This window comes from Rhineura floridana, chromosome 9 (genome assembly GCF_030035675.1).
Source record: "Rhineura floridana isolate rRhiFlo1 chromosome 9, rRhiFlo1.hap2, whole genome shotgun sequence".
Lineage (NCBI taxonomy): Eukaryota > Metazoa > Chordata > Lepidosauria > Squamata > Rhineuridae > Rhineura > Rhineura floridana.
In genome coordinates this window covers 122646389-122657597 of record NC_084488.1, presented here as the reverse complement: position 1 = coordinate 122657597, position 11209 = coordinate 122646389, and the positions used below count along the sequence as shown (strand labels likewise).

The window sequence follows — 11209 nt, the reverse complement described above, 5'->3', positions numbered from 1 at the left end:
ATTCAAATTTTAATTCAATATATTAGTGCAAACAAATCGCAGACTACCTGAATAAAGCTTGTGGATCGCTGTTGGTCCACAGACTATAGTTTGTGAACTCCTGCTTTATAGTTTTATTTTATGTTTGATTTTCTGTTAAATATTTTTATATACTCTTATGCATGGCTTCAATCAGTCTTTGTGCACAGGGTGCTGTCCAGATGTTTTGGATTACAACTCCCATCTCTATAACTTGGATCTGGAACCCTTGAGCTGATTTTTTTGGGAAGGTTCTAGCTCTTCAAAGACCTTTGTAGACCCTCCAGGATAAGAAGCAGTCTATCCATGAATGCCAGTTGTTGGGATAAAATAAAAAAGCAGCCTGTTGCTGCTTGGCCGGAAGCATCTTGCCTTGGCCTCTAAAGGATTAGATGGATCCTTCCTAATTCCCTCCATTGCTCCCCCCCCAACCCCCCCCTACCTTCCCACATACAAAGAATGAGCCTCGTTCCTCTACATTTTGCCTTATGTCTCAGGTTCTACAACTGCTAGAAGCTTACTTTTTAAATGAACGCTAGGAGTTTGGATTATGGATTTAGAGAGAGCGAGAATCATTATTATTTAGTATCTTTGTATGCTGCTTTTCATCACCAGGTGACCTCAAAGCGGCTTCCAGAGCAAAAACAAAACAATATAATAAAAACAATTCAGAACATAATAATTTTAAAAAACTACAACAGTATCAATAAATAACACCATAAAATATCCCAAAACGGTGACATCTCAGATCAATCTAGTCTGCAAAGGAGAGAGAAAATCTACAGTTGCTCAGTTTATTATTGCTCAAAGCCATAGGCTACCACAATTCAGTACAAATAGAAATTCAAAATACAAAAAAATACATATAAAAACACAAGCCAATTAAACACATTTCGTCAAACAACAGAGAACATGCAGAAAGTAACAGCAGCAACGAAGCTGAAATAAAACCACCTCTCCGGGGCAAAAGGCACAGTGACCCTCCCTGTAAATTGATGCGCAGATGGTACAGCCATGATAGCACAAGAACACACCCTACTCAACCCCATTAGGTTTTTCTGACGCCTGGCTCTTAGAGCAAATTTTGCCACCCTGGACAGAGACAAAAACATCATTGCTTACTATGGATCACAGAGAGAGCAAGTGCCCCATCCCCCCCCCATCTTGTGAGTCCCTGTGGTCTACTTGGATATAAGGCAGGCACCGAGGGCCGGATTCCCTTCTGGGCAACCTTCCGGGGGCCACATGCCAGAGGCGGGCGAGGCCAGAGGCAAAAATGGACAGAGCAAGGCCTGCTTGTTTTCCCTGCTACATTTGAGTGTGCTTTCAATAAACGTCAGCTTTGTCTGGATCTACCTTGACCGGACATCAGGGAAAACTTCCTAACTGTTAGAGCCATACGACAATGGAACCAATGACCTAGAGAGGTAGTGGGCTCTCCAACACTGGAGGCATTCAAGAGGCAGCTGGACATCTGTCGGAAATGCTTTGATTTGGATTCCTGCACTGAGCAGAGGGTTGGACTCGATGGCCTCGTAGGACCCTTCCAACTCTACTATTCTATGATTCTACCTTGGGGCGTTTGGATGGCATACCTTGACATATATGTATAAACTAAATGGATCTGTAGAAGTTTAAATGTTTTGTTAATGTGAGCTGCTGGGTTGTCTTCTCTCTCTTTTCCCCTTCCCCCACCTTAATGAAATCGCAATTTAAAAAATCAATAATTAAAAAGAGAGAGAGAGAGAGCTTGAACGTTACCTTTGCGCAGCAGCAGCAGGGCAAATCCTTCGCCCACTCGCTCCCACCCTCCGTCTCCCTCCTCCACCCAGCCCGGTTGCAGAGCTGGGGGACGCAAACTCCAGCCCTGCAAAAACACTCAAGGAGGGAATGAATCAGGGGCCCGGGGAGGCCTGGAGGGCCGTATGAACCGCCTGCTTGGAATCAGGAGGACCGCAGCCTGCACGAAGCCCCTGCGCGGTCGTTCCGGCGGCTCCGGCTCCGCCTGCCTGCCTGCCAGAGCCAAGGGGCGGTGGATGATCCTCCTCCTCCCTCCGGTCAGAGTTGGGCCAAGATGGCTGCTCCCATGAGCGACACGTTCTCCTTTTGCAGGGAGCCCCCCGCCGCCCATCCGGCCCGCCGAGCCCTCGAGGTCCGCTTCATCAGCAACGCCAAGGTAAGACAAGCTCCGCTCCGGCCCGTCGGTCGGGCTCCGGTGCCGCAGGGCAGGCATCGCCCCTTCCCCCTGGCGGGGCTCTTTCTCCTCCCCGATGCAGAAAAGAGGGGCTGGAGCTGCCGTCGCTTGGGCGTCGTTACTCGGGAGTAAGCCCTCTCTTGCTTACCTTGGGCGTGCTTGCTCGGGGTTAAGTCCTCGCTTGCACGCAGGGGACAACTGTCTTCCGAGTAAAGCGCGCGTTGGATCGGGTTGCCGTCGTCTGCGCGCTTACCTGGGGGTAAGCCTGGCTGAAGGCAGCGGGGCCGGCATTTGAGTAAACATGCCTGGGGTGGACGATGCTGCCCGCTGCTTGGGGCTGATTCTATTATTTATTTATTATTTGATTTATATCCTGACCTTCCTTCCAGTAGGAGCCCAGGGCGGCAAACAAAAGCACTAAAAACGCTTTAACACATCATAAAAACAGTCATTCATTCATTCATGAATAGCATCTGTTATAAACCACCCTGTTCAGATCTTGTAAGTTCAGGTCTTTATGGAATCAATCCATCTCTTGTTTGGCCTTCCTCTTTTTCTACTCCCTTCTGTTTTTCCCAGCATCATTGTCTTTTCTAGGGAATCACGTCTTCTCATTAGGTGTCCAAAGTATGATAACTTCAGTTTCAGGCAAAAAACAGACTTTAAAAGACATTAAAACAAAACAACCATTAAAAACATATTAAACATCTTTAGAAATATTTTTTTAAAAAAAGCTTTAAAAATCTATATATTTTTTAATTTCTAGTTGAAATGAGTGGGGTTTACTTAGGCACAAAAACGTTTAGGTTCGGTCCAGCCACTCAGCTGCCGTCCTGGGGGACTGGGTTGGGAGTGGACCCAGGACTGCCATCTGATGCAAGCTTATTAAGGGGCTGAATGACATCCGTGGGGCTTCCTTCCGAGTAATCCTGCTTGGGATGGTGCTGGAAGTGGGGAGAGTTGCTGTGGCACTCAGGTCCATTGTGAAAACAGGATGCTGGACGCCTTTGGCCAGATCCCCACAGAGCTCTTCCTACATTCTTAGACAAGTGGAGCGAAGAAGTTGGCTACTAGCCACAATGGCTACATCCGACTTGCTATATTGCAGGCAGCTTCCCCTGAATGCCAGTTGCTGGGAATCATAAATGCAGAGAGGGCTTTTCCGCTCAGGTCCTGCCTGGGGGCTTCCCGTAATGGACGACTGGTTGGCCGCTGTGAAGATGGGATGCTGGGCCACAGATGGACCAGCGGCCTGATCCGGAAGCCAGGGCCTTCTTTTGTTCTTATTTATTTATGCACTCTTGCATGTGAAACTCTTATTTATTTATTTATTTGTTTGTTTGTTTGTTTGTTTGTTTATTTTATTGCATTTATATACCGCCCCATAGCCGAAGCCCTCTGGGCGGTTTACAACAATTAAAAACATTAAAAACAAATATACAAATTTAAAACATTTTTAAAAAGCAATTTAAAAATGCCAGTAATTGAAGTGTGTGTGGGGGGGAGTCCTTTTAGCTTAACTGCTGTCGCTTCTTTCTCAGACTGTTCTAGTGTCTGCCGATGCAAGGCAGTAGCCTCAAATGGAACGACTGGGTAGGTGCCAGGACAGTGTTTGGCAGTGGTAGCCGGTGGTGGAAGGGCCCACATCTCTCTCTCCCCCCCCCCCCCGATGCTAAAATGCTGAGAGTATTGAAATTCAGTGTGCCGGGAACGGAAGCCCAAGAGAACAAGTCCTTACTAGTGCTGGCTGGTGCCGATGGGGGGGGGGCTGAAGGCAAGGAGCCCAACAGGAGGTGGAACCAAAACCAGTGCAAGGCGGAGCCATCTAAGCCTAGTTTTGCCCCCACCACCCTCCCCCTCGCTGCTGAGTTCTACAAGGGGCAATGCTGAGACTAAGGAGATGCAAGGTGTATCCCCTTGGGATAATTGTACAGTAGGGCCCTGCTTTACGGTGCTTTGCTAATGCGGCAGTCCCAATTAGATGCAATTAGACTAAAGCCCCACTCATATGGCGCTTGTTCCACTTTTACGGTGGTTTTCGGGCATCGTGCGCCATTCTATTCAATGAGTTCCGCTTTTCAGCAGTTTTCGCTTTTCAGCAGGGGTCCAGAATGTAACCTGCTGTATGAGTGGGGCCCTACTGTATTTTAGAAGGAGGGTGTTTATTTATTTATTTATTGTTATATTTACATCCCACCTGTCCTCCAAGGAGCTCAATGTGGCATGCAAACATGGTTCTCCCCGTTCCTGGCTTTATTCTCCTTGTGGGGTAGGTTAGGCTGAGAGACAGTGACTGGGCCAAGGTCAGCCAGTGAGCTTCACGTCTGAACAGAGATTTGAACTCTGGTCTCCCAAGGTCCCAGTCTAGGGGTGTAGTTGTCCAGGCAGTCTTAAATGCCTTACTTTTTTGGCAGCAGGGTCCCTGCTGATTGGACACTATGTCTTCAGTGTCCTTTCCTGCTGATTGGAGCCAATCAGAGTGAGAGGAGAGGCAGACTGAAAGAACACTCTTCTCAGCAGCTAACACACTAGTATGGCAACCAGGAAGGGAAACTCAGCAAAGGAAGCTCCTTACCTTACCACATCATTTTCCCATGTTCGTGCACAGAAAATAGTAGATCTAGCTGGAAGGCAACACGTGGAGGTCTGCATTAATCATTGCAATGCATCACTAAGGGAAATTACTCCAAACAAAGTAAGAGACTGTAAGCTCATAGTATTAGAAGGGCGCGTGGCTGTGAGGGGGCATAGTGTGACTATCATGAAGGGACCTTGCACTTCTGAATTTGCCACTACACTACTATCTCAGTCTGACTCTCTAACCTGGTACTCTGGTTGGGGGGTTGGTTGAAGGCAGACTGAGGTAGGTGAGGCAATGCCCCATTTTCCCTAATGGACCAGCTTGCACTGGTATTGGGCGGAAGGGGGGAAGGAGAAAGATGTGTGACCAAAAGATGCTAGCGAGGTGTAGGAAGGAGTGTTACTCTTTTCCTGCAGTGTTTATTATTATTATTATTATTATTATTAAATTTGTATCTCGCCCTTCCTCCCAGCAGGAGCCCAGGGTGGCAAACAAGGCACTAAAAATGCCTTTGTGGTGTTTGCTGCAACCTTCTGTCCTTCCACTGTCCCACATGTGGTACATGCAGGCTCGCTGGCCCTGATCCACCTCGAGCTACTTGTGGTTGGTGCTCGTGATCCTGCTCATGCTTCCTTGGAGTCAAGCCCTGTTAAAAGTCAAGCGCATTTACTTCCCATGTGAATGTTGGGTTCACGTCCCATGGAAAGCTCTGGGGTTTAATTGGTCGTGGCTAGCTTCCGCTGTTGGTTACACTGAGGCACAAATGGGCTTTGCTGGATGAGGGCCACTGACAGAGAGCCCAGACAGTCTACCCTGCTGGATCAGACCAAAGGGAGTTCCATGTAGTATGGTGTGCTCCTTTACCCCCAATACCCTCCTCCTTGCTTTGTCAGTGTGTTTGTGTCCTGCCAAGAAGTAAGGAGAATTTTTAGTATTTGTTAGGGCGGGGGAGAGTGGTTGTCCATCTCCACCCAGATGATGACAAATTTGAGGGCAGATTTGAACCACAAACTTCAAGCTGTTTGAAAAGGAGTTGCCTGTCACAGCTGACCTCGAAAGCAACAAATGCCTTGTCTCTTCTTGGTCACCTGGAGGCATTTCTTTAATCGCCCCAGCCGACCAGGCAATGGATGATTCTCAGTTCTGTGTGATGTTTCTCCTCCTTTCCCTCCCTCTCCTCTCCTCTCCCCTCCCCAAACCAAACTTGTTATTATCTTTTATTATCTCAATGTAAAGGGTAAAGGACTCTTCGCGACCAGAAACATCCAGAAGGGAGAAACGATTTTTGTTGAGAAGCCAGTGGTGTCCGCTCAGTTCCTCTGGAATGCTCTATATAAATATAAAGGTGAGCAGATTTGCACTTCCGTTTCGTTCTGAAAGACGACATTGTGTTTACTAATCTGCATATGCAGCTAGGGAGATGTGTGTTTCTATTATATACACACACATACTAGGGGGGTTCTGCCCCCTTCCTTGCTTTGCTCACCACCACCACCCCCGGCTCGTTCCACTTGCCAATCAGGGACTCCCAAATGCATGTTTGGACTCTGTTGTCCATGCTCTGGTAACTTCAAGATTGGATTACTGTAATGCGCTCTACGTAGGGCTGCCCTTGAAGACAGTTCGGAAGCTTCAGCTGGTGCAGAATGCGGCTGCCAGACTATTGACGAGGACCAGTCGGTCTTCGCATATAACACCTATTCTGGCGCGTCTGCACTGGCTCCCTATTTGCTTCCGGGCGAGATTCAAGGTGCTGGTTTTGACCTATAAAGCCTTACACAGCGTGGGACCTCAATACCTTGTGGAACGCCTCTCTCGCTACGAACCTACCCGTTCACTTCGTTCAGAATCTAAGGCCCTCCTCCGGGTACCAGCTCATCGGGAAGCCCGGAGGGTGGTTACTAGATCTGGGGCCTTTTCTGTGGTGGCCCCTGAGTTGTGGAACAGCCTCCCCGAAGAGGTACGCCTGGCGCCTGCACTTCTATCTTTCCGGCGCCAGGTAAAGACTTTTTTATGCTCCCAGGCATTTTAATCTTTTAATTTTCTTAATCTTTCTACTTTTAACATGTATCTTTCTTAATTTGTGTTGTATTTTGTTTTTGTTGTGCTTTCTGTTTGTTTGTACATGTTTTTGTGATTTTTTACTATGAAATATTGTATTTTATCTTGTTTGTTCACCGCCCTGAGAGCTATTCTGCTAAGGGCGGTATATAAATTGAAATAATAAATAAATAAATAAATAAAAATAAAACACACTCACACACTGGGATTCCTAAACACAATCACACACCAACTCCAAACTCACATAAAAGAAATTCCCAAACACAGACATCCAGGGACTCCCAACTCTGTCCCTGGGACAACTACACACATGCGCGCACGCCCAAACAGGCCACCCTCCTCCCCAAATGAGTCGCTGTGCTTCCTCCTTTCCTTCCTTTTACCCTGCGAGGAGGAGGAAGGTGCTCGGCTGAGGTGAGTGACACAGGAAGAGTGTAGAGTGGCCGGGGAAGCACGTGAGCAACCGTCCTCTCCTGCTGCTACCCTCCTCTGCTTTCCTTCACTGAAGTCCTCAGTGAGGGGCGCGGAGCACCAGCAGAGCAGGACGGTTGATGATGAGCTACCCTGGGTTGTCCTGACTTCCTCCGTGGCTCTCCTGTGCTGCCTCGCTCTCCCACCTTGCTTGCTTGCTTGCTCACGTCATTGCCCACCTTGCTCGCCCACCCACTGGTCTGCCATCCTCGCTTGCCTCTCGTCTCCCACGTGCCCCCATGGGAAGCTGCCTTCCCGCTGCGTTGTCGGCTAACAAAAATATTAACTGGAGAAAGAGAACACTTTTGGGGGGGTAAAAAAACACAGTGCCCAGTACTCATACCTTTAGAAACAGATTTTGTACTCTATATCAGTGAGTACCATTGCAAAAACAAGAAAGCTCTCTCCCTCTCTGTGTGTGTGTGTATATATATTTGTGTGTATACATGCTGTGCATTATCCATTGCTATGCCAGTAGGTTCTACTGGCACAGGGGGACTTCCATTTCCTTTCCTCTCCCCGCATGCCCCCCAAATCTATTCTAGAGCCCCCCCCCCTTCAATCCTCCAGTGCTGCTTTAGAGGTTGCACAGGGCGCTGGAGAGAAAAAGAAAGTTATGTTGTGTGCACAGGAGTTGTTTGCACCAGTGGAGCTGCAACGTTGGATACATCCCATTTTAGTGCTTAGAGTGTCTGACTGGGACCTGGGAGACCAGGGTTCAAATCCCCGCTGGGCCATGAAGCTCACTGGGTGACCTTGGGCCAGGCACTGTCTGTCAGCCTAACCTACCTCACAGGGTTGTTGCGGGGATAAAACTGGGAAGGGGAACAGTCATGTTTGAACGCCACCTTGAACTCCTTGAAGGTAAAAAGGTATATAAATGTAATAAATAAATAAATATGTATAAAGGAAGCTGCCTTTTATTGAGTATAAGGCCATTAGCCCACCTAGCTCAGAATTGTCTACACTGACTGGCAGCAGCTCTCTAGGATTCCAGACAGGAGTCTCTCCCAGCCCTACCTGGAGATGCTGCCGGGGACTGCACCTGGGACCCTCCCCATGCAAAGCAGATGTTCTCCCACTGAGCCTCTTGTTTCCTCGCTTTTGGAACTGGTATTCATAGAATCATAGAATAGTAGAGTTGGAAGGGGCCTATAAGGCCATCAAGTCCAACCCCCTGCTCAGTGCAGGAAACTAAATCAAAGTGGTATTCTAGAGGTCTTGCGCAAGCGCCTTCCTCGCAGATTGTTTGGCTGCTGGGCTCAGGTGAGTTCTTCGGCCCACGTCCCTGAGGTCCGGTTTCCTGGCATCGGAGAACAGACCGGAGCTGGGATAGAGGAAGAAAGTCCTGCTCTGCTGGCTCCGGGCAAAGGCAGAAGGATCTAGAGGGATCTCCCCCAGCCCTGCCCGGAGATGTCGGGGATTGAACCAGGCACCTTCTTCCTGGCTTTGGGGGAAACTGAGGTACGCCAGTTGCTTATTGCTTCCTGGGGGTGCAGTTGGACTGGTGCCGAAGGGATTCTCTGTTGCATTTTGTACAGGTTGTTTCCCTCCCTTTATTTTTAGTCCTGATCTTTTTTCCTTTCTTTTTTTTTCACAGCTGCATTCAGGTGATGATCAAGGACAGCCACCTGTCTTGTTTTTCACCCTGATGCCCAAAATCCAGAAACTGGCTAGGGGAGAAAGGAGCAGACGGTTTGCAAGACAGAGTTTTCCCGTCCTTTACTGTTGCTTGACTTACTCCCCGGCAGAGCTCATGCTTTGTATGTGGCTCTGCTCTGCTTGGAAGCCTGCAGGCAGGGCTGGTGCCGAAGGGTGGCCAGGTTGGGCACTGGCCAAGGCCCCTGCAGCCCAGAGGGGGCCCTTCAGGGGGCCCTCCTTAGGGAGGGAGGGTAGCGCTCCCATTTGATGATCCACGGCAGTGTAGGCTCCTAACCCTGCCACGGATCGCAGAGAAGGAGCTCCCAGGCACACCCCCAATAAGCCCACGTGCATGCCCCACCTACCTCTCCTGTCCCAGTGAATTATGTGCACGCTGTGCTTGCATGCCTGACATCCACCAAGATGGCAGCGGAGGCTTCCCTAAGTCGCTCAGACTCCCGCTGCCATCTTAGTTGATGGCAGGCATGCGCGTGGAGCGCTCACATCATTCACAGGGACAGGAGAGGTAGGTGGAACGTGTGGGCGGGCTTATTAGCCACATGCCACCTGTATGGAGGGGAGCCTATGGCGCTGTGGGCCCAGAGCAGGCTGGTGCCCAAGGGCGAAGTGATGCCTGGCACCGGCCCTGCCTGCAGGGAAGCAAGACAGAGGGCTAAGGAAGAAGGGGAGTGATAGGACTGTGGAGGAACTCTGCCAGCATGTGGGTGAGCCAGTTGACAGCAGAGGTAGCTCAAGCCAGTTGCATGTCTGTCTCCTCAGGGAAGCCTCTGCAGTGGCCAACGAGATGCCTGCAGAAAGCCCACAAGCAAGAGGGGTAAAGGCGCTAGTCCTCACCTGCTCTTGCCCTCCAGCACCCGGAATGCAGAAGTGCAGTGCGTCTGAATATGGATGCTCCGTTTTGGCAATCATTTAATTTTTATTTATTATTACAAATATATCCCACATTTCCTCCAAGGAGCTAAAGGTGGCAAACGTAGTTCTCTCTCCCCCCCACACACTTTCCCATTTCATCCTCACAACAACCTTGTGAGGTAGGTTAGGCTGAGAGAAGGTTGACTGGCCCAATGTCTCCCAGCGAGCATCGTGGCTGAATGGAGCTTTCAACCCAGATCTGCCAGGTCCTAATCCGACACTCTAACCACTACACCACACTGGCTTATAGCTTGTTGGTAAACCTCTCTTTCGTGAATCTTTCGTGAACATCCATCTTGGGGTCCGACTAACAGTTTGGGGAGGGCCCATAGCTCTGTGGTAGAGTACTTTCTTTGCATGCAGAAGGTCCCAATTTCAGCTGGATGACTTCACCGCTGTTACATTTAAGAATGGCTTTATCTGTTGTTATTTTAACATTATTTTTTCTATTCTTTTATTCTTTCTCTTTTGGCTGCTGTTTTTTTGGAATGTTAACTCTTGATGTTGCACTGATTTGTTGCAATCCACCTTGGAAGGTCGTGTACCTGAAAAGGTGGGCTTAGAGATCCATGATATAACCATAATCCTCGCTGGGATCTCCAGCTGAAAAAGATCAGTGGTAGCAGGTGATGGCAGAGACCTCCCTCTACGAAAAAACCCAGAGAGCTGCTGCCAGTCAGAGCAGACCAGCTTTTCCTAACCTGGTGCCCTCCAGCTTTTTGGACTACAACTCCCAGCCACTGGCCTCCAACTATTATTGGACTCCCACCAGAGCTGTGGCTGGCACCTTCACGATATAGTTTCTGTAGTGCTCTTTTCCCCTGGCCGTTGACACCAGAGGTACATGTTTTCAAGACTCCACCCAATCCCTGTGACTGCAATTGATTTAAAACTAAGAAATCACATCGTCCACCAGCCCCCAGGCAGCATGGCCGGTGGTCGAGGATGATGGGAGTTGTAGTCCAGCAACATTTAAAAGGGCCACAGATGTTTCCCATCTCTGGGATCAATGTTGAAAATATTCTAGCAAAGACAGCATTGCCTTTGGGCTTTTTTCTCTCTGCCCACTCCCACTACCAGCCTGTGACCACTGCTTGCGAGCGTTGGAGACCGCAGAAGAAAATGCGCAGAGGCTGCTGGGGAGATTTCAGGCCCTTCCTCATCCAGAGCAGTGCGCCATCCGGAAGGAGCTGCACCAGCACTGCCCTAGTTGCCAAGTAAGTTGTGTGTGTGTGTGTGTGTGTGTGCGCGCACGCGCATAACCACACACCACACGGGGCAAAACCAGGTTGCCTAGCATCACTGTGACA

General features: G+C 49.2%; 1 protein-coding gene across 2 annotated transcripts in view; it reads left to right on the top strand.

The window, feature by feature from the left end:
- The first annotated feature begins 1810 nt into the window (after nt 1–1810).
- Nucleotides 1811–11209, top strand: part of SMYD5 (SMYD family member 5) — a 32098-nt gene continuing 22699 nt past the window's right edge. Inside the window, exons 1-3 of one of the 2 annotated variants that reach the window (XM_061583587.1) lie at nt 1811–2194; nt 6030–6138; nt 10980–11116. In XM_061583587.1, the coding sequence (XP_061439571.1) occupies nt 2093–2194; nt 6030–6138; nt 10980–11116 (348 nt within the window). In that variant the 5' untranslated portion in view covers nt 1811–2092. The other variant, XM_061583586.1, reaches the window with a different exon arrangement.